Source organism: Lagenorhynchus albirostris, chromosome 17, assembly GCF_949774975.1.
Source record: "Lagenorhynchus albirostris chromosome 17, mLagAlb1.1, whole genome shotgun sequence".
Taxonomy (NCBI): domain Eukaryota; kingdom Metazoa; phylum Chordata; class Mammalia; order Artiodactyla; family Delphinidae; genus Lagenorhynchus; species Lagenorhynchus albirostris.
Genome location: NC_083111.1, coordinates 12,453,225 through 12,476,466, shown reverse-complemented (window position 1 = coordinate 12,476,466; position 23,242 = coordinate 12,453,225). Strand labels below are relative to the sequence as shown.

The 23,242-nt window shown below is 43.0% G+C and overlaps 1 protein-coding gene across 6 annotated transcripts in view; it reads left to right on the top strand.

Moving 5' to 3' along the window:
* The window catches only part of ARFGEF1 (ADP ribosylation factor guanine nucleotide exchange factor 1), a 138,748-nt gene that overhangs the window by 113,405 nt on the left and 2,101 nt on the right, over positions 1-23,242 (top strand). For 3 of the 6 annotated variants that reach the window (XM_060128448.1, XM_060128451.1, XM_060128452.1), the window contains 15 exons: positions 857-897; positions 993-1,162; positions 1,525-1,676; positions 1,801-1,973; positions 2,947-3,107; positions 3,941-4,071; positions 6,868-6,997; positions 8,599-8,734; positions 8,817-8,955; positions 9,567-9,639; positions 13,886-14,018; positions 17,863-18,002; positions 19,464-19,632; positions 20,705-20,843; positions 22,147-22,264. In XM_060128448.1, coding sequence (XP_059984431.1) covers positions 857-897; positions 993-1,162; positions 1,525-1,676; positions 1,801-1,973; positions 2,947-3,107; positions 3,941-4,071; positions 6,868-6,997; positions 8,599-8,734; positions 8,817-8,955; positions 9,567-9,639; positions 13,886-14,018; positions 17,863-18,002; positions 19,464-19,632; positions 20,705-20,843; positions 22,147-22,264 — 2,005 coding nt within the window. Of the gene's footprint in view, positions 1-856; positions 898-992; positions 1,163-1,524; positions 1,677-1,800; positions 1,974-2,946; positions 3,108-3,940; positions 4,072-4,328; positions 4,408-6,867; positions 6,998-8,598; positions 8,735-8,816; positions 8,956-9,566; positions 9,640-13,885; positions 14,019-17,862; positions 18,003-19,463; positions 19,633-20,704; positions 20,844-22,146; positions 22,265-23,242 lie in introns of those variants that run through there. The other 3 variants (XM_060128449.1, XM_060128453.1, XR_009536541.1) reach the window with 3 other exon arrangements.

Sequence of the window (23,242 nt, the reverse complement as noted above, 5' to 3'; positions counted from 1 at the left end):
CTTGTGATTGTTGGTAGCTATTACTGTTACTATGACGACTGTTATTTCTAAGTTTAATATTTGACCTGCTGCTGCCTTTGAGGTTTCCTTTTTATCGTGCAAATACTATGATGTACATTTTAAATTACGGAATATCAGTTCATCCTGGAAGTCGTATCAAACCCTTGGTTACAAGCTCGGAACATGGGTAAAAATGCAGACTTTAAAGTAAGAGGACTAATATGTTTATGCTGAAATCTTTTATGAAACTTTGAAACACGGTAAAAGAGCTCAGTGAAGAAGGCAGGGCAAAGCTGGACAGCATAGCTTAGCTCTCACCATTTGAATGCTGTAAGAAAAGTGGGTTAGCCACTTGTTGGTTAAACTGTTGGAGACTATTTGCAAGGTTCTATTAACCATTTGTAATTTAACATAAATGAGTTTTTGAATCAAACACACATTGCTTATAAAAATAAAGTAGAAGTTTTCATTTTAAGAACATGTTTAATGTGGGTAAATACTCAGGAAAATTGAAAAATCTTGTTTTGTGTATGCCAATTATTAGTTTTACAGCTTAATATTTTTCTTATTCTAAGACTCTCATAAGAGACCTTTCTTAGTGTTTATAAATTTACTAATAAAAAAATTACAACAGTGTATTTGTGCTCTAATATATCATTCGGTACAAAGGAGGGAGGGAGGGACATCCAAGCTATACTTGTCACTAAAATACATGATAAAAAATATTCATTTGATTACCTGATTTTTTGTTCCCTTAAAACAGATAAAAGTAGCTCATACCCCAGGCCACTTACTTTTGAATTGATGTATCAGAAGTGAGACATTACAAGTTTTTGAATTATATTTTTTTCTTTAGAATATTTACAGGGTCCACAAGGCTAGATGGAAATGCTATTGGTAAGTATGTACATTTACTCCACTTAAAAACTGATTTTTTAGCTTAAAAGACTTCAAAGTTAAGTTTTAAAAATGTTAATCCATTTATATTATAGTGGACTTTGTCCGTTGGCTCTGTGCTGTGTCTATGGATGAATTACTTTCCACTACACATCCAAGAATGTTTAGTCTACAAAAAATAGTAGAAATATCATATTACAACATGGGAAGAATAAGACTGCAGTGGTCTCGAATTTGGGAAGTTATTGGAGATCATTTTAATAAGGTATTTGAGTAATTATAGGATTTGCTTAATTTGTAATTTTTTGTTGTTTAAAATTTCCTTATCATAATCTAATTGAGACCTTTTTCCTTTCCAATCAGTTTTTTATTACATTTTTGTAGTTAGATTTAGAAAACCCTTTGAGTCCTGTTTTTTCTTTTAGAAATAATTGCTCTAGGTTTTAAGAATTTAGTTAAAATATGTTCTTGTTGAGAAATATTGTTAGCACACTTAGTGCCTTTATGGAGAATCTTTGAATTTACCTATTTATGCTATTAGTTATATATTTTTTCTAAAATAAAAAATAAAGAATTAGCAAGTTTCACTGCTGATATTAGCACCCTGTATTTCTGTTGCCATTACAGGTTGGCTGTAATCCTAATGAAGATGTAGCTATTTTTGCAGTAGACTCCTTGAGGCAATTGTCAATGAAGTTCTTAGAGAAAGGGGAGCTTGCTAATTTCAGATTCCAGAAGGATTTCTTAAGACCTTTTGAACATATAATGAAACGGAACAGGTACTATATTTGTTGAATTGCTTAATATCAGAAAAATACCTTATTTTCCTCAGTAGGGGGAAAAACAGAAGAAAAGGAAAAAAACCTGATGAGTTTTATCCAAGCGATTGTATTAATATTTTAGGTCTCCAACAATTCGAGATATGGTTGTACGGTGTATAGCACAGATGGTTAATTCTCAAGCTGCTAACATTCGGTCTGGATGGAAGAACATATTCTCTGTATTTCATCTAGCGGCATCCGATCAAGATGAAAGCATAGTTGAACTTGCATTCCAAACAACGGGGCATATTGTCAGTGAGTATCCTCTAAGCTCTGTTCAAATTAAAACAAAACTTCAATGTGTTCAGAAGATAATTCAAGTATAAGATCATGGGCTTGTCATGGGCTTTAAGTTTTCCAAGTTTTGCCTACAGAAGCAGAGTAAATGGTGACAATATTATCATTATTGTAATATTATAGTTAACATTTATTCGAATGTTTACTATATGGCAAGCACTATAAGCACTTTGCATGCATTTTCTTCAGTCTTCACAGTAACTGTATGAGATAAATATCTTTATTATTCTCTCTCTCTTTTTTTTAATAGATAAGGAAACTCAGACCCACTGAGGTTAAGTAATTTGTCTAAAGGCACAAAACTAGTGAGTGATGGAGTTGAGATGCAAAGCCAGAGAGTCTTAAAGCACAGCATTTGTTTTTCACCACTGCACTACACAGCCTCCTTTGACTTTAAAGAAGAATAAAATACTAAGGATCTAAATTAAGCCTCTCTAGAAGATAATGATGTCATCATCATCAACATCAAGAATGATGACATCATCATAGCTGTCATTTATTGAGTGCTTGCTTGAATTAAGTAAATTAAGTACAGTGCTAAGCACTGTGCTTACATTTTATTTAGTGCTTACCACTATCCTGTGCAGATTATTATCACCATTTTATAGATTAAGAAACTCAGATCCAGAGAGATTAAATGTAATTTTGAATATTCACTCAACAACTGTTGATTTTGTATCTACTGTGTACCAGTCACTGTATTAGGTGCTGGGTTTATCGTGTAAACAAAACACAGACCTGTTTCCCTGTTTCTACTACTCAAGGCAGTCAAGTAACTGGTCAGGACAGCCGTTGGAACCGATGTCTATTGGACATTAAAACCCTTAGTCTTTAAGAAGTATCCATTACATCTAGAGGTTGGTGTATTTGAGGTATAATTAAGAAAAGCTGAAAGTTGATAATTATATTTATGTGTTTTTCTCCCGTATAGCCCTTGTGTTTGAAAAACACTTTCCAGCAACCATTGATTCTTTCCAGGATGCAGTGAAATGCTTGTCTGAATTTGCATGCAATGCAGCTTTCCCAGACACAAGTATGGAAGCGATTCGACTTATTCGCCATTGTGCAAAATACGTGTCTGATAGACCTCAGGTATAGCATCATTTAGTAAACAGAATGTTACTGAGCATTTATTTCCAGTCAGAGATCTAAGTTTATTTGGGAATTGTGGGGATATGAAGTATTGAATTTTCAAAATTATCTGAGTTATGGTTACATTTGTTGAAGGTGTCAGGTATTTTTCTGAGTGTTTCACGTGTATTAACTTGTTTAATATTCCATAACAGCTTTATGGAATAGGTTGTGTTATAGCCCCATGTAGATAAGGAATCTGAGGCACAAGGAAGTTAAAAATGTGCCCCTGCCTGCGGGGGATAGTAAAGGAGACCTGGGATTTGAACCCAAGCCTGTGTTTTTAGCCATTACCATAATATACTGAAGTTGACTATGGGTGAGTGTAGGCTTAAGCACTGAAGTGAAAGGTTGAATTGGCAACCTGGCTGCCAGCTTTGACTTGCATATCTGAATCTATCTTTGTAACTGTCATAAGGAGCAGTGATGCTTCATAGATTTTTACTACATACTGACAGGGACCTGTGGGGCATTTCGTTCTTCTTATGTACATCTACTCATTTGAACTTCACACCTCCCCAGTGCGGTGCCATGGCTGCATGATGTAATAACCATTTAAATGATAAAAATGGAAACTTGAATAATGCAGAAAACTGGTGATGGAGTTGAAGCTGAAAGCAGCTTCTGGTTTCTAGTCCAGTGCTCTATAGGCAGTTGTAATCTCCATCTTTTTTTAAGTTATCAGATTGCTCACTTTTGATTAGTAAAGTGTTAAAAAAATTTTTGGAGAAATAATATGCTTAATGTATAGGTATTATGTTTTGCCTTTAGTAAACCTGCATTTCTTCTTGAAGGCTTTCAAGGAATACACAAGTGACGACATGAATGTGGCACCTGAAGACAGGGTTTGGGTGAGGGGATGGTTCCCAGCTCTCTTTGAGTTGTCCTGTGTCATCAACAGATGCAAGTTAGATGTGAGAACCAGGTAACAGCCAGTACTTGAAATTGAAATTTTGAGAGGCTTATTCTTACTTTAATCAAATCAACTTATGTGAACTCAAGTTCAATTTTATCCAATATAGTAGTTATTCGATAGGCAGATTTTAAAATATGTTATGTAGAGCAACAATAAAAAATGGAAATAAATTACTTTTCCTTAAAATTTGATTATGGCCTACTTTGAGTTTTAGGTTCTATGTTAATTTACACATTCTTTCTTTTCATACATTTGTTTCCAATCAGAAATTGAAGTTAGCACCAAAATTTATCTTCTGATGAATGATAAAAGAATTTCCAAATGCATGTCTTTGGTGGATTTTAGGTGAAGAACCGTTTCTTTTTGAAGACTGGCCAGTAACATAGTTTTGAATAATATAGGCCTGTTCAAAAAGAATTGAACTCTTTCAAAAGTATATTGTCAATAAAATATCTATATGAATATCCAGTCCATTTGTAAAGAAACTATTATGGGTATAATGTAACCAGACAGGTACTCAGTGCACACTTCTTACAGTTATAAGAAGTTGTTATGAATTTGTTAGAGTTCATATCAATCCCATAGTATTGTTTTTCTCACCCTGTATTTTTTGATGGCCAAATTGAAATGACCAACTTGTGTATCCTAATGTCTGTCAACAGTGCATCAGAAAGGTAGTATAGACTTGTAACAAATCAGTGATAGAATATAATGAAAGAATGAATCTCTCCTTCCACCACTTATGCCAAAACCACACCTGTCCCCAGCCACGGTTAAGTTTGTTTTATAGCCTAAGAAATGTTTCACTTTTATAGTGCTATTTGTTATAACACATTTTGTGAGATAGAAAATAATCCAAAATATGACTCACGCCTTGGAAACTTGTTATAGAATTTAGTAAATCACAAGCACATATTATATTTCACATGTAGGCATTGAGGATTTTCGTCAGTGGACCTGTTAGGAAACTTGATAAAATTCAAGATGGCCCCCAGTTGATATAACTCTAAATTATTTAGATATACAGCTTTCAAATGTCCAGCCACTTCAGTAGAGCAACGAACATGTCATAACTGACGAGTCATAGAAACTCAGCACCCCCCTCCCTGCCCTTGTTTATTTGTAGAAGTCTGCTTGACGTGGACCTACCTGCTTTCTTAGCCTCTCAGCCTGTCCTTGTCTGGGACCACGCTACGTTGCTTCTCACCCTTTCCTATGTTCAGATTATGGATGGGTCTAGTTGTTAAAGAGAAGAGAAAAGGGATGTTCTAGTTGGTAAAAAAGAGGGGAAGTATGAGTAAACTTTTTGTTCAGTGATGGCTTTGATTTTCTTACCTCATTCCAGGATTTGTAAAGGCAGTTATTTAGATTACATTTAAAAATGCAGCACTACGATTTGTATAACACACTAATTACAAAGTACTTCCAAATGCATTCTCATTTGAGTCCCTCAAAATTCTGTAGATTTAGGGTTGAATAATTAACCTGGAGCCCTACACATTCTTTTTCCCTACACCAGCAACTTAAGTATTCATCAAAACTTGTTCAATAGTAAAAAGCCTTGGAAACCTCTATAGATCTGTGCTTGCTTTGGGGGCCTGGAAGAAACAGGATTTTCACATCCACTCACCCCAGCCCTGGCGGTTAGCATCCAGTTTACTTGGAGTGGGAGGAAGAGGGAGCCTTGTCCCATTGTAGGGGAGACATGGAACTCTGACACGGTTCTCCTGGGGAAGACAGAGTGTGTTTCTTCCACAGGAATTCCTTTACTGTAGTTCCTTTACTTCTGATTTTACACATTAGGTATCTTACAGATCAAATAAACTGTTGTGAACTTGCCGTAGGACTGAACTACCATGATGTTATTTTACACATCTGTTGAACAAGTACTTGTTTAGAGCCTACTATGCATCAGGCATGTACTAGGCCCGGGGGTAGCATAGCAGCAAATGAACTAGACCACGTACCAGTCCTTATGGAGTGTTTCAAAGGAAATTCTGTTCTGGCTTACTGTCAGACTTTTCGAAATATAAACCTTTTCTAAGTGGAAGGGTACCTATATTTTACTAGAAGAAATTAATGTATAGAGAAAAGATCAAGCTTTTTAATGTTTACATGAAGGCATTATTTCAAGAAAGGTAATAAGGAATCAGAAGGCACTTTTGAGTTTTAGTTTTAACACTTATTCAAAGGAGAAGAATGGGATATTAAAGCAGTTTATTTGTTCAAGGAATGCTTAACTGTGTGCCCCTGTGTGAGAGGTGCTGCTCTGGCCTGGGGTACAGCAGGAAGCAGACACCCTGCCCACACTGGTGTCTTAGTGGATTAGTTTGATAAATCCTTCAGTTTGAGGATATTATATGAACAATTAGAGTGTTAACTAAAAATTCCTGTAGCTCTTTGAAAAAGATTTTCCAAAATCTAATTTTATTTGTTCTTAGACTGAGTTCCATGGCCACAGTGCCACAAAATTAATATTCACCCAAATGATGATCTTTCTCAATCTATAATTCCATTTACATTTTTTAAATGCTGGAATGATGGGGTGGGAGTGGAAGAAAAGTAGAAGAAAAAATTTTCAGGCCAAGGCCTTTGGAATTTTTTCCTAAATGATGCATCCTAAAGAAACCTGTTTTACAACCTAAATTTTTTAAAGCTCAGTATCATGTGTTAGTTTAAAACCAGTTTTAAACTTTGCTTTCAGTAACTTTGTGCACTAACTATAAAAACTATTTTAGGAGGGGGATACTAATGTGGTATGCTTTTTTGTATTATAGCTTTCCTAATTACATGTTATCATTTTAGGGGTTTAACAGTAATGTTTGAAATAATGAAAACTTATGGCCACACTTATGAAAAACACTGGTGGCAGGATTTATTTAGAATTGTTTTCAGAATCTTCGACAACATGAAATTGCCAGAACAGCAGACAGAGGTAAGAGAACATGAGGTTTTCATTTAACACAGTGATGTCAGAAGGTTCTTTTCTTCCCTAATACATTTTAGTATTTCAGATTTAAGCACAGTGAACAGAAAAATATCCTAGAAATTTTTTCTTTAAGGCATTATAATATAGTAGTAAGTCTTTATAAACAGTGCAGTTTGGGGATAGAAGTGAGTTAATGAACTGGATTTTGTTTTCAGTGTTTTTGTTGAACTTCCAGTGTCTTTTCCTCATTTTAATGTTGTCACAAGTAAAACATCAGTAGCCCTCCTTAGTATTCGTAGGGCTTCTTACTCTGAATTAGAGAAGGAACGCGTGGTTATTTATTTATTTATTTCAAAGTCTCTTACTACAGTCCAGTTACAGTATGTGTTTCAGTAAGTGTGGGAAAGAACATCAGGTCTCCGTGTTTTGTCCCATATAGTGTATTAAATGCAAATTTGGGGCCTCTCTGACCTGCACAAAATTTTATTTTAGATCTACAGGTAGACTCTTAAAACATTTTATAAAGTGGACTAAGTAGACATATGTTTATGCCCTGGCACAAAACCATGTATAAAAATTAGTCCAGGGCTTCCCTGGTGGTGCAGTGTTTGAGAGTCTGCCTGCCAATGCAGGGGACACGGGTTCGTGCCCCGGTCCGGGAAGATCCCACATGCCGCGGAGCGGCTGGGCCCATGAGCCATGGCCGCTGAGCCTGCGTGTCTGGAGCCTGTGCTCCGCAACGGGAGAGGCCACAACGGTGAGAGGCCCGCATACCGCAAAAAAAATAATAAAAATAAAAAAAATTAGTCCAGATTAGTCCATTTGAGAAAAATAAAGAAATTCTTACACTCCCCCCCCTTTTTGGGAGGCTGTGTGGGGTCTTTGTTGCTGCGCGGGCTTTCTCTAAGTATGACAAGTGGGGACTGCTCCTCGATGCTGTGTGCAGGCTTCTCTTGTTGTGGAGCACCAGCTCTAGGCGCGTGAGCTCCAGTAGTTGTGATGTGTGGGCTCAGTAGTTGTGGCTCACGGGCTCTAGAATGCAGGCTCAGTCGTTGTGGCTCGCGGGCTCTAGAACGCAGGCTCAGTAGTTGTGGCGCACGGGCTTACTTGCTCCGCAGCATGTGGGATCTTCCTGAACCAGGGCTCGAACCTGTGTCCCCTTCATTGGCAGGCGGATTCTTAACGACTGCACCACCAGGGAAGTCCCCTACTTATACCCATTTTATTTTAAACCTATGCTAACCCACTTGGATAAATTCTTACCATTGCCTTCCTCTATTTTTCTTCCACGTTCTGTCATATTCTGGAGCAAGACCAACTGTTGTTATTAGTGTCAATTGTTTGAAAAGTCATAGCGTTAATAGCCAGACAATGCAGTGTTTTTTTAATAAAACAGTGCAGAAAATAGTTATTTTATATGCAGATGGCTAAGGGATAATGAAGAGAAATAGATCAGATATAAAGTTGAGGTGAATGTCACATTCAAGGAGTTAAGTGCTCTGAAAGGAACCTACAGGCTTACGTTTTAAATATGCAAACATATTTCTTTGAAATTCTAGTAGTTGATGAATGGCCTGACCTTCATTTAATGACCATCTCCCCTGTAGAAAGCTGAGTGGATGACAACGACATGTAATCATGCGCTTTATGCTATCTGCGATGTGTTCACCCAGTATTTAGAAGTACTCAGTGATGTACTTTTGGATGACATTTTTGCCCAGCTCTACTGGTGTGTGCAGCAAGGTAGGTCTGTACCAGATAAGTGACACAACGTGTTAAATGTGACCCTAGTAATACACAAATGAATTGCTCTTTTCTCTTCTAGACAATGAGCAGTTAGCACGATCTGGTACGAACTGCTTAGAGAACGTTGTTATTCTGAATGGTGAAAAATTTACCCTAGAAATCTGGGATAAAACTTGTAACTGCACACTGGACATCTTCAAAACCACAATTCCACATGCGTAAGAAGATTTTATACAACTTTAAATTTGTATATTGAATGATGGACATAAAAGGTTTGATAGTAATTAGTGATTTCTCATAACAGAAATCCTTTTTAAAATACCTCAGTGTTCTTTGAATTTGTGTTTATTGCAAATCAGACTCCTATAAAACCATAACAAATACATGAATTAAATTTTTTATATACCCAAACTTTTAGTCTGATCATTTAAAATTTGGGTCATAATGAAGTGATTTAATAAGATTTTATTCATCCAGATTAAACCAAGCAGTGGTTCTGAATTGAAAAAAAGAAAATCTCAGCATTTGTTTTAGTTACTGTAAATGTAATAATCTAAGGAAAATTTATTGTATTTTGTATTACAATATTGTAAATACTGTATTTTACGGTTAATTATCATCTTTTTCTAAGGGATGCGTTTGGAATTGAATTGTAGTGGCGTTTTTACTGATTGGGAAATTAAGACATAGTCTTGCTAAATGACTTGGTGGCGCCTGGATCATTTGTAGGACACCTTGAACTTGCTTCCCAGCTCGTTTCATTTCAAAACACGTTGGATGCGGTGTGGTGCACACTCTCAGTGACTGGTGTGATTTTGGTGTTTTAAAGGCTCTTGACCTGGCGTCCTGCTTCTGGAGAAGCTGCTCCCACACCTCCGTCTCCTGTGAGTGAAAAGCAACTGGTAAGTTTTAACAAATAAAGCATATATTAAATTACTTCACTATTTGTGGTAAGTATTCTGCCATGGGGCAGATTCTTTTTATGAGCCCAACCCTTTTAAAAAGATGTCGTAAAATATAGATGGTCTTGAGACAGAGTAAAATGATTCTGAGAGCGCAAGAGGCAGGTACCAGTTTACATAAGGATTTACATACCAAGCTGAAGATATTATTGGATGTTATTTTATTTAAACTTTCAACTTTGATATAATTTCACCTTAGAGAAAAGTTACAAAAGCAGTTTAAAGAATTCTGATAGACCCTTCACGCAGCTTATTTGTTTCCTAGATCTGCCGTAACAAATTACTACAAGCTTAGTGGCTTAAAACAACAGAAATTCATTCTGTCACGGCTCTGGAGGCCAGAGGTCCAAACTCAAGGCATCAGCAGGGCCACATTCCCTCCCAGGGTGTTAAGGGAGAACCCTTCTTTGCTTCCTCTAGCTTCTAGTGGCTGCTGACAGCCCCTGGCCTTCTTGGCTTGTACACACATCCCTCCATCTTAACGTAGCTGTGTAAAGCCAAATCTCTCCCTCCTTTCTCCTTTAAGGACACTAGTCATTAGAGTTAGGGTCCTCCCCAAATTCAGAACAATCTCGTCTCAAGATCCTTAACTTTAAAGACTCTGTTTTCAAGTAGCCTTCACAAGTACCAAAGGTTAGGACTTGGACTTACCTTTTGGGGGCCACTGTTTAACCCATTATCTACCCTCTGGTGCCCCAAAATACATGTCTGTCTGTCGGGCAAAGTCATTTATGCCATCGCAACATCCCCGGAGTCTCAACTTAGTGTAGCATCAACACCAAGTCCAAAATGTCATGTAAATACCATCTTATCAAAAGTCCCAAATCTCATCATCTAAGTCATCTAAATCAGGTATGCGGTCTATTCTGGAGCAAAATTCCTCTCTATTTGTGGACCTGTGAACCTGTAGAACAGATTAACTGCTGCAAAATACAGTGGTGGGCAAGCATAGGGTAAACATTCTCATTCCAGAAGGGAAGCTTGGAAGGAGTAAAAGGGTCACTGTTCCTAATCAAGTTCAAAACCCAGGAGGACAAATTCGTAAGTTTCAAGGCCTGAGGGTAATTTCTGTAGCTTGGTGCCCTGCCCTGCCCTCCGGGCCCATGGCTTCTCCCTCGGGTGCTTCGGCTTTGCCCTCTGAACCATTCCTCACTTACAAGTTTCACTTTCCACCCAGTAGTACAACACAGTTCAGCCAAGGTTTCTGCAGCTTATGACAAGGATCACCATCCTTCCAGCAGCCAATAACACGTTCCTGATTTCCTTCTGAGATCTCACCAGAAACACCTTTTTTTCAAATAAAGTTATTTATGTATGTATTTATTTTGGCTGCGTTGGGTCTTAGTTGCTGTGCGTGGGCTCTCTCTAGTTGCGGTGAGCAGGGGCTACTCTTCACTGCGGTGCACAGGTTTCACATTGCACTGGCTTCTCTTGTCACGGGGCACAGGCTCTAGGCACGTGGGCTTCAGTAGTTATGGAGCTCAGGCTCAGTAGTTGTGGCTCACGGGTTCTAGAGCGCAGGCTTAGTAGTTGTGGTTCACAGGCTTAATTGCTCTGCAGCATGTGGGATCTTCCTGGACCAGGGCTCGAACCTGTGTCCCCTGCATTGGCAGGTGGATTCTTAACCACTGCGCCACCAGGGAAGCCCCAGAAGCATCTTTAATGTTCATATTTCTATCAGTGTTCTAGTCATGACCGTGTGTGTGTGTGTGTGTGTGTGTGTGTGTGTGTGTGTGTGTGTGTGTGTGTGTGTGTGTGTGTGTGTGTGTGTGTGTGTGTGTGTGTGTGTGTGTGTGTGTGTGTGTATTCTTTAGGATGATAGAAGCTTTCTCTACCAGGCATTTCACTTCCTTCTGAATCCTCACCAGAATTGAGTTTAACATCCATATTTCTACCAACAGTCTCTTCAGGTCACTTTAGGTTTTTTTCTATTGTACGCCTCAAAACTCTTCTAGCCTCTACCATTACCCAATTCCAAAGCCATTTCCACATTTTTAGGTCTTTGTTATGGCCGCACCCACTTCATGGTACCAAAATCTGTATCAGTGTTCTCCAGTTCCAGAGAAATGGAGCCAGTAGGAGATAACCTACACCTATGTGTGTCCATATTTGTCTATACGTGTGTGTGTGTGTGTGTGTGTGTGTGTGTGTGTAATATATGTATGTATACGTATCCCTATGTGTTTTTTCCCCTTAATTTCAAGGAATTGGCTTAAGCAGGTGTGAGGGCTGCAAGGTTGAAATGTGTAGGGCAGGTGGGCAGGCTGGAAACTCTTGGGCAGCTGTAGTCCACAGGCAGAACTTCTTCAGGGAAATGTCAGTTTTGCCCTTGAGGCCTTTTAACTCATGGGATGAGACTTGACCCATATTATTGAGGATAATCTCCTTTACTTACAATCATAACTGTAAATGTTCACCACATCTACAAAATACCTTCACAGAGACACTTGAAATAGTGTTTAATTGAATAACTGGTTACTATAGCCCAGCCAAATTGATGCATGAAACTGACCATCACAGCAGGTTTCTCGAAGTGTTATCACTGTACTACAGTTTGCTTTCTTATTTCCACCCTCCCTCTTCTTCTCTCACTCTCCCACCTCCCTATATACATTTTTCTGGATTCTTTGAAAATAATTTGAAAATAACACACCCTTTTTTCCCTAAAATGTTTAGTGTGTTTTCTATAAAATAAATAAATATATATAGTCACGGTGCAGTTAACAAAATAGGGAATTACTATTGAAACAATACTGTAATCTGGCTTTATTCAGATTTCTGCTGTTCTCCCACTAATGTTATTGAATTTTAAACCCAAGAAGCCAGAGGTAGCAAATCTATGCCCACTGACCTGATCTGTCCCCCAGAACTTCTTAATTTCTTAACTAACTGTCAGTGGCTAAAACTTAGGTCTCACAGAAGAGCACCACGCTGAACGTGTCGAGAACTGTGACACCTGGCACGTCGGGCCCGCATTGCTCCATGACCCTGATCCGCCGGAGTTGTTCGTTCATCACAGACTCCACCGCTTATGACATCCTGTTTCCAGCCCAGGATGAACTTGCTCTCATTTTTGTTTCTCTTAGATTTGGCGCACTCCCTGCTTGCTCTGTGGGCTTTTGTTTTTGCTCCCTCTGCTGTATAGTGTAGTAGTTTGCAGGGTGGGCTGTGATGCCAGACCCCAGAGCAAATCATGGCTCTGCACTGACTAGCCCTGCAGCCTCAGCAAATTACTTAACCTCATGTTAAAGTGAGTCTTGCGGTGGGAGGTAGATCTGGTGCTGCACATGAAGTCGTCAGAACAGCATGTGCCGGGGGGCGCGCTCGGCGACTCTGCCTGCTGCCAGGCCGAGGCGGTGGGCCCAGTGGTGCCCCTCGAGGCTGCTCAGTCTCTTCCTTGGCTCCATCCGGGAGGTGCAGCTGCCCTGGCTCTGTATCTGGTCTCCTGCTGGAACCAAGTAAAGCTAAAAGAGTAGTAATGTCAGATACCATATATCGTCTGACACCTCTAGTGTCAAAGGCTTGTTAAGTGTTAAGGATTTACTGCCAAATCCTTAACAACCTGCAAGGAAAGTGTCATCTCCATTTTCAGATTTCAGATCAGAAAACCTCAGCTCCGGAAGATCCATTGCTTTCCCAAAGGTGACGCATAGCTGGAGCCGGGTTCTGGAGTGGCTCTGTTGGACTTGAACCTCAGCTTCTCTCCATGCTCTGCTCTCCTAGTTGGTCACCTTCTCACTGACCTTTCTGGTTGCTGATTTCTTGGGTGACAACATCCTTCCCTAAATGCACCCCTACAAAGCTCTCCTGGGCTCAGCCTACACAAAGCTCGCAGAAACCCCTGCCCACCATGTGTGTTTCTGTTTCGATTTCATGACAATTCATGGGTATTGCTGACAAGTTTTTCCACAGAGTGAAGCTTATTAGCATTTCTCTCTGTTGCTGTTGGGTGGTGTCAGGCTTGATCTCAGTGAGGGTCAGAAAGGAAGCTTTTCTCTAAAAGATTATCAGCTCTTATCCATGTGCAGGTAATATGAAATAACTTACCCAGTATGTCCATAATTGCAGTGTGTACAATGTGATTTTCATAGGGACACGACGTAATTTTTTAAACAGTGTAATAGAAGCTATTTTCATCGTTAAGCTTTATTCATTGTACTTAAAATGAATTTTTTTACTTTATTAGGATACGATATCGCAGAAATCTGTAGATATTCATGATTCTGTTCAGCCAAGATCTGCAGATAATAGACAGCAAGCCCCACCGGCTTCTGTCTCTGCTGTGAATGAGGAAGTCAGCAAAATTAAACCCGCAGCAAGTGAGTTATTTCTCTTAATAAAAGTAAATTGTGTATTTTGTTTTATGTAGGCAAGATATGAAAGTTTTGCTTTTACTTTTATTAACAAACACATACTGTAATTGTGTGGTCACTTCCTTACTGTGTTTGCTCCAACCTGGACGTCCCCCGGCAGATGGTCAGGAACTCTGCTGACACCTACAAGACCAGTTTTTTTCTGCAGTGCTTTCAGCTGCTGTCTGTTTGAAGCACGTGGGTCTTGAGAGGAGAGAGGAGTGGCCAGGGCATGGAGCGAGCCCTCTGAGCACTCCGCTGCCCCCAGCCTCTGTCTCCTCTGCCCCTCCCCTCCCCTCCCCTTCTTTAGTTCTTTTCACAGAGAAGGGGAATCCCTTCTGATTTTTACTAAATTGGTTCACAGAGGAAAGAGGACCTCCTCCCTAGAGGAAAACAGGACAACTTCAGTTGCTTTTTAAATTGAGGGGAAATTCACATAACAAAAGTAACCGTTTTCCTTAAAGTGAACAGTTTGGCGGCATTTAGTGCATTCCCCATGTTATGCAGTCACCACTTCTATCTGGTTCCAAAACATTCACCCCAAAAGAAACCCCATAACCATTACGCTGTTGCCCCTCTTCTCCTCTTGCCCAGCCCCTAGCAACCTCCAGTCTGCTTTCTGTGTCTATGGAGTTGTACATTCTGCACATTTCATATAAATGGAATCATACAGTGTGACTTTTTATGTCTGGCTTTTATTTAGTATAATGTTTTCAAGGTACACCCACAGTGTAAAATGGATCAGTAGTTCATTCCTTTTTATAGCTAATTGTCCTGTGTATGGATAAACCACATTTTGTTTATCCTTTTATCTGCTGGTGGACATTTGGGTTTGTCGCCCCTTTTAGTTATAACGAATAATGCTACTGTGAATCTCTGTGTACAAGTGTTGTCTGATTACCTGTTTTTAATTCTTTTGGGTGTATACATAGGAGCGGACTTGCTGGGTCATAAGATAATTCTGTGAGGAACCCCTAAGATGTGTTCTGCAGTGGCTGCACCATTTTGTATTCCTACCAGCAATTCCATTTTTTCCACATCCTCACAGACGTTTCCTCACAGACATTTCTGTTTTCTTTTTAATAACAGCCATTCTAGTGGGTATAAAGTGCTGTCTCATTGTGGTTTTACTCTGCATTTCCCTAATGATTAATGATGTTGAGTATTTTTTCAAGTGCTTATTGGCCATTTGCATATCTCCTTTAGAGAAATATTTATTCATGTCCTTTGCTTATTTTTAATTGGGTTGTTTGTTTTTTTGTTGTTGTTAAGAGCTTCTTATGTACTCTGGATGCTACACCCATGTCAGATATATGATTTGCAAATATTTATATTCTCCCATTCTGAAGGTCATCTTTTTACTTCTTATTGATAATAATTCTGTGATGTACAAAAGTTTAAATTTTGATGAAGTTCCGTTTATCTGTTGCTTATGCTTTTGGTGTCATAGTTAGGAATCCACAGGCAAAGCTACGGTCGTAGAGATTTTCCCCAGGGTTTTCTCCTAAGAGCCTTATACTTGTAGCTCTTACGTTTAGGTAATCGATCCCTTTGCAGTTAATTTTTTTCAGGGAATTTTTATTAATCCTAGGTGTTTACATTTGTTTTTGAGGGACGGCAGATTTGGTGTCCTCCTTGAAAGGAGCCTCCAGCTTCAGTCGCCATGTCTTGCTTCTCAGAAGGGAGACAGGTGGCGATGAGCGGCCTGTGTTCATTTTTCATTCCTGGGCTCTGGAGCACAGCTGTTAGGGTCCCTCACAGCTTTGGTCTGCCCTGGAAGGTGCCATGAGGACATGGCTTTATCTCTCCCTCAGCCCCAAGACTGAACTTACATATACTTCGCTTTTTAAGGGAAGGATATAGTCGGCAAGTTTTTACTTGCCTGATCTGGGAACATCCCTTGAACGGAGTGAAGAGCGCTGCTCCCCTGCCCTTCTGACCTGAGGGCTCGCATTTCCTTCCTTGTGCCACCCCCTCAAGGTCCTTGAGGAAGAGTTCACTGTGTCCCACGAGCCCTTCCCTTCGCTCAGGGGACATTGTGGTTGCTGTGCCTGTGGGGAGGTGTCGCCGTGACCCTGTGCGAGGGGCAGCTGCCTCGTTCCTTCTTCATGCGCAGAAACCACCGCTGCCCCAGCTGGGCTCCGCCCAGTGCCCGCCGTCCCCCTTGTTTGTCCTTGCTCAGCTCTGCCCCCGTCCTTTGGTGACCCAGTGAAATGGTCGCCTAATATGACCCTTGGCACTGTCAACCCTTGTGAACGAAATTTGTTCAAATAGGTACTGTCCCCCAAACATGCAGTTGGTCGTTGCTGATGAGACCAAGTTCCTCCTGAAGTTCTGAAAGGACCCTGGGAGGCATGGAGAGCTCTGAGCTCCCCAGCCGACAGCTCTGAATGCCCGCCCGGCTGACACTGGAGCTGAGGAGGACGCGTCTCCTTAGGTGCCAGCCCCTCCCAAGCGTCCCCGCCAGTCCAGGCGTGCGGCCAGGATGCCCTGCCCCCGGGACTGGGGGTGTCTTGGATTTCTTATATTCTTTGACTTGAGATCTGGTACTAAGAACTAAATGTTCAGTACATCAGCATTTCTGAAAACTCTCTGGAAAGGAGTCGTTATGACCTAAGTAAGAATAAATTTAAGCAAGTTGTTTTGCTATCTCCCCCAAATCCCTAAAACCTGAATTTAACTTGTAGAAATTGGGGAATTCCCTGGAAGTCCAGTGGTTAGGACTCAGCGCTGTCACTGCCGTGGCCCGGGTTCAGTCCCTGGTCGGGAAATTAAGATCCCGCACGGCCCAAAACAAAACAAAACTAACTTCTTGAAATTGGGGTCAGAAAAGGGAGTTTTTAATAATAGCAAAGTGGGAAAAAACTGAAGGACTGTCCAGTCAGTCGTCCAGTGCTGGAGCCGCTGCCCTGAGGCCGATGGACAGGCAGCACCCTCGCCGTGGGCGGCTGTGCAGGTCCCCAAGAGCCACCCTGAGAACCGACCTTGGGGCTGGGCCAGCGCCGCTGGGTCTCGCAGCTCCTCAGCTGTTGAGTCGTTGTTCTGAGCCTTGCATTTATTTCTACGTTTGCTTACCCGATGGCCAGTGAAGTGGAAACCCTTCCGTGATCATGTCTCTCCTTAAGGAAACGGCCCATCGAGCGCAGTCGTTCAGGCCAGAGGGACGCAGTGCCTGAGCACCGGTTACTTCCAGTGTGCTTACTTTTATGGTCACGCACTTAGCGGAACTCTTCATAGACTTCTGTGCTTATGAATCCCTTTGGAAACATGGGGTCATTTTAGCTACAGCTACCCACCTGGATCCAAAGAAAACATGTGCTCTGGTTGACCCACAGTATTGTCCCAGTGGTCAGAATTCTTGTCTGCCCCTCGCTTCCTGCCTCACAGATCTAGTTCCCGTTGTCTTCTTCTGGTTGAGGTTTTTATATTACCTCTAGTTAAAGGTCAAACTTGGGTTTACAGTAAATGCTATTAAAATTGTAGCTTTTAATCCATTTGATACATTTTATTGAGGAATAATCTAAGTCTTAAAATTTGTAGTGGAACCTTCTTGAACATATTCACTGTTCTAAGTCATTTTGAATATTTTTGTTTACTTAAAAAGGTAATTTTCTAAGGCTTTTCTAAATATCGATTAAATGAAGCTTTTACTGAGTAGTGCTTATGTGCAGAAGCAGGCTATCCTCAGTGTGATGTGTGCAGGTTACCTTCATACGTGTTAATGTTTCCTTAGCATTGTAATGTCATAGAAATTATAAAGGATTCAAAATAATTTTTGTTTGCATGTGCATTGGGGTGGGTTTCCTCACAGAATTTCCAGAACAAAAATTGTTTGCCGCCCTGTTGATTAAATGTGTTGTGCAGCTGGAACTCATCCAGACCATCGACAGCATCGTGTTCTTTCCTGCCACAAGTAAGAAGGAGGACGCGGAAAACTTAGCCGCAGCGCAGGTGAGCGGGTGCGAGGGCCACTGCTTGTTGTTGAATGGGGAGTTAGCGCCACAGCCTGGGCTTCAGAGCAGAGGTCAAGCTAGAGACCACAGCCACATAGATGTCCTTTTAAACCGTGGGACTGACGAAGTGGACAGAGCCGGGAGGAGGGTCAGGGACCGAGCCTGGGGGCCTCTGTGGTTTAGAGCTCCAGGTGGTGAGGCAGGTTCTTGTCCTCTTGCCTAAAGACAAGAGCCAGGGAGGCCGGGGGAGACCGGGAGACAGCGCTGCCCTGCAAGTCAGGTGAGGAGGGTGTTCTGAGGAGAAGGGTGTGATCAGCCCTGTCAGGTGTTCCATAGAGCAGGTGAGAAGCCACCCGACAGTTGCCCTAGAGAATTGCTCCGGCAATTTGGTGGACTTTGGTTGACCTTGACGTTGTGTCTAATTGTAATGTTGATACAAAAGCATTATTAAAATGGGTACAAGAGAAGAGAGGAATTGCAGACGGCAGATATCCATAAGTCTGTCAAGGAGTTCTGCTGTTAAGAGAGGGTACAGAGAAATGGACTGATCACGGGGGGAGGATGAGGGGCTCAAGAGAAGGGTTCGCTTTGTTTTGTCACTAAGGTTGGCAGTATGGCAGCCTGGAAAACTCTCCTCCGGGAGAGAGAGAGAGAGAGAGACAGTGCAGAAGAGGGAGGGACAGTTGCTAGAGCGTCTTTCAGAGCGAATGGAGGGGCGCCTGGCGCAGAGTCCTGGGGGCGCCTGGAATAAGCAGCACAGACAGTTCGCGATGGTAACAGGAGGGCACGCAAAGTGGGTGGGTTAGAAAGTCTCGGCAGGTTGGTCTGTCTGGTGGCCGGAGTCTGTGGGAGATTCTTCTGTTTTCTCACTGAGATAGGAAGCAAAGTCATCTACCAGGTGAGGCTGGGAAGAAAGTTTTAGGTCCTTGAGGAGAGAAGAGAAAAACACGAGTGAGGCGTGCAGCAGAGTGGGCTAGAGGGGTGTGGAGGCATTGCAGGGCAGCACCCGGAGCCCCTGGATCTAAAGAGAAAGCCCGCTCTTCTCCAGTCTTGCGTATTGTGCGGTACAACGGAGTAGGCGGTTTTGCCAGCCAGTTACTAAAAAGAGGAGGTGAGGGGTTGATGCACGAGAATATTTATACTCACAGTCCCTGGCCTCAAACTGGTGAAGAGAAGCAAGGACGTGGGGAGGGCGAGGAACGGGCTGGGGTCCGGGGCAGTGGGTGCAGAGCTCTGGGGTCAGGAACTGTGGGGAGGGAGCTGAAGACATTGGAGGCGACTAGGATGCACAGAATGAAGCTTCTGGAAATTTAATAGCAAAAGGTGGACCTTTTCTGTTGAGGCAGCACAGATTAAGTTCTGTGGCTTGCTCATAAACGGGTCTTCGGGGAGCCCTGAGTTCTAAATTCACTGACCTCTGTGACGGGGTGCGTGTGCTGCGGTGGTTTGTTTCCCGAAGAGAGACGCCGTGGACTTTGACGTTCGAGTTGATACTCAGGACCAAGGAATGTATCGCTTTCTAACATCGCAACAACTCTTCAAGCTGCTGGACTGCTTGTTGGAGTCACACAGATTTGCAAAAGCATTTAACTCCAACAATGACCAGAGGACGGCTCTGTGGAAGGCGGGTAAGCTGTGGATGGGGTCCCCTGCCTGCCCAGTGAACCGCGCCACCGTACCACAGGCCTTTCTCTGGTTTATAAAAGCCAGATAGCTGCCTGGGTAGATTGGTCTCCCCCGTGTTTAGCCAAACTGTTATTCGACTGATTTTCAGACTGTCTTTCGTCTTGTTTACCCAGTCTGGGCCTTCCTGTCGACACCGGCTGCATGCTACAAGCTGCCCTTTCCTGAGGCCAGACCTCAGAAGGGAAGTGCAGGGCTTTGAAGTGGGAGGTAGATTTGTTTTTGAACAAGTTGGAAGTTTTAAGTAAAAAACAAGCTTTATAATAATTTTACTGACATAGCTAATTTTTTATTTAAGAAATAGTTGCTTAGTACCTGTTAGGTGCAAAACGGTGCCAGAGAGTGAGCGGCTGCAGAACATGCAGAAGAAAGAAGGAAGCTGCCCTTCCTTAAACAACAAACTCTTCTGACAGTGTCGGGTGCCTTACATTTGCGTGATTTATTTTATGCCCAGTGTCTCTCTAGCTCCTCATTAAACCCACCCAGGCTTTGTTCATTCTCCTCCGTTCACAACCTCACTTCTGTAAGGAGTAGTCTATACTTATCTTTTCCCCTTTATTCAACCCAAGTTGTGGCCACTGTTCAGCTGGGACTGTTCCTGCCAAGGTCACCAGGCTCTTCACTTCCCCAGGGCCTCCCCATCCCCCCCTTCCCCCTTCCCCCTCCCCGGGCTGCTCACCTTTGGCCCATTCTCCCCATTGCCGGGGTGTAGCCTGCGCAGGGTACCCGGAGCTGAAGTGTGTCTCGTTTGAAGAGTTGTGCCTTCCCAGGCAAAGCTGTTCTGTATCTCGGGTCCCCAGCTTGAGGGGAGGGAGTTCTAAACCCAAAAGTACCCGACTAGGCACCTCCCCCGCCCTCCCTGCACAGGTATCAGCGCCTTCTCCGTGTGACCCTGTCCCCGTGGAGGGCGCGAGGCCTGGGCGCCACGGCTGGACGCACATGGGCTCCAGGCAGGCTGTTTTGCCTCCACGTGAGATGCGTCTCCTCCTGCTAACGCAGCCCTTCCCCCTTCTGCAGGCTTCAAGGGCAAATCCAAACCCAACCTTCTGAAGCAGGAGACGAGCAGCCTGGCCTGCGGGCTGCGCATTCTCTTCCGGATGTACATGGATGAGAGCCGGGCCAGCGCCTGGGAGGAGGTCCAGCAGAGGCTTTTAAAGTAAGACTCGGGGCTGGGTTCCTGGCTTTGGCCCACGCGGCTCGGTTCAGAGCAGGAAGGGCCACGCGGTGTGTGTGGGGCGGGGATGGGGATGGACACACAACACCGAGTCCACAGCCCTGCCCGGCTTGGGGCCTGAGGAGATTGTGGAACTTAAACACAGTCTTACAGACAAACGTGCTCTCACACAGTTGGTGAGATGCAAGCAGATTACGTCTGTTTTTGCTGCTACAGGACAAAGGAGCAAGTTCTATGTCTTAAAATTTTCAAATGCTGTAATTTTTAGGCTTTTTTTCATGCCATAGATAGCTCCATTTTTACAAACCAATCCATCTGTGGTTTTCAGAAAGTGAAAACCTTCCTGCCTGCATTTAGTTTGAAAAAGTGTGTGGAGTTTCTGTTGGTGTTTTGTTTTGTTTGCACTCCATTTTTACTTCATGACATGTTAAGATCCTGTCCTTTAAAATTTAAATTCACACTAAGAATGAAACATGCCATTCAGAAGGAATACTGCTGTTTACATTGTGTTTTTATTTATTTATTTTTGGCTGCGTTGGGTCTTCGCTGCTGCGTGCGGGCTTTCTCTGGTTGCGGCGAGCAGGGGCTACTCTTCGTTGCGGTGCGCGGGCTTCTCATTGCGGTGGCTTCTCCTGCTGCGGAGCTCGGGCTCTAGACGCACGGACTTCAGTAGTTGTGGCTCACGGGCTCTAGAGTGCAGGCTCAGTAGTTGTGGATCGCGGGCTTAGTTGCTCCATGGCATGTGGGATCTTCCCGGACCAGGGCTCAAACCCGTGTCCCCTGCATTGACAGGCGGACTCTTAGCCACTACGCCACCAGGGAAGCCCCTACATTGTAGTTTTGTGTCTTCTTGGGGGAATAGATGTTCTCAGAGACCAATTAAATTGATTTTAGAACGCCAAGCGGTCACCTGGGCTCTGTTTCCCCATCTTGTTGATGAGATTGTTAAGGCCTAGAAGCGTCCCGGTCACAATGCAGGAGGGGAAGGGTCACCCCAGGTTTCAGCCCAGGTCTCCTGATGCCAAGCCTGTATGCGCTCCTGCGCGGTGGCTTTGCATTCAATGAAACTTGGAAACTGTGTGTTTCCTGGTAAGCTGCAGTGGCTTCTTCTGATATCTTTATTTGGCAAACGTATAAATGTTTATGTTGACACTCCAGTTAATGTAAACACAAGGCGTCTGGCAGGTTCCTAAGAACCACTGCCCTCCTCGTCTCAGTTGTTCTCTGTGAATGTCATACCAGCAGGTGTGCGAGCACATGTGACAGGGAACCTTTTCTGTTCCAGTGTCTGCAGCGAAGCCCTGAGTTACTTCCTTACCCTAACATCGGAAAGTCATCGGGAAGCCTGGACTAACTTACTGCTTTTGTTTCTAACTAAAGTCCTGAAGATCAGCGACAATAGGGTAAGTACAGCACCCCGAGCCTCACTGGCATCCGGGCTGCGGCCCCTGCTGCTCCCACCTCACCCCGCCGAGTTCTCCAGTCAGTGATTCTGTAGGGGTTCAGTAGGGGAGGGATCCTAAAGATACCCTGACAAGCAACTTGGGTTCCCGCACATGGTCAACTCCCATCCTGCCCCCTGAAGTCTCTTCTGCCCCATTTTCAAAACTGCTGACCAGGGCTTCCCTGGTGGCGCGGTGGTCGAGGGTCCGCCTGCCAATGCAGGGGACACGGGTTCGTGCCCCGGTCCGGGAAGATCCCACATGCCGTCGAGCGGCTGGGCCCGTGAGCCATGGCTGCTGAGCCTGCGTGTCCGGAGCCTGTGCTCCGCAATGGGAGGGGCCACAGCAGTGAGTGAGAGGCCTGCATACCACAAAAAAAAAAAAAAAAAAAAAACTGCTGACCAGCCCTCCCTCCATCCGCCCCCACCCACGGCTGCGTCTGGGCCCCAGGCCTGTGCTCCAGGCTTCAGCCATTCCTTTGGCATTTTGATTGGTTCCATGCGACCCAGAGATCTAGTGAATGGGCCATAAACTCATTTAAGACTTTTAAGCCAGTAGAAATAAAGATGAAATATAAATGTATAGCTGTGTGTGTGTGTGTGTGTGTGTGTGTTGTGTATGTATAATATATACATATATTATATATATATATATATATATTTAGTTTTCAGAAATACGCATTTCACTCTTTAAAAAATGTAGCAACTTTCAGCCCACTAAAATGGAAATGGGTTACTGTGATCCCTGAATAGGTTTTAAAAATGCCTAGTCTGGTGGCCTGAATTTTGACACGTCAGGCCATGGTGGTGTTTGGGACTCCGTAGAGGCCATGTAATGCTACTCGGTGCCCCACAGATAGCCGTCCCAAGCGGCATGCTCTGTCCACGTGTGTGTCCCTCTGACCCGTGGGCCAGGTAAAGCTTGGAGAAGTAACTTAAG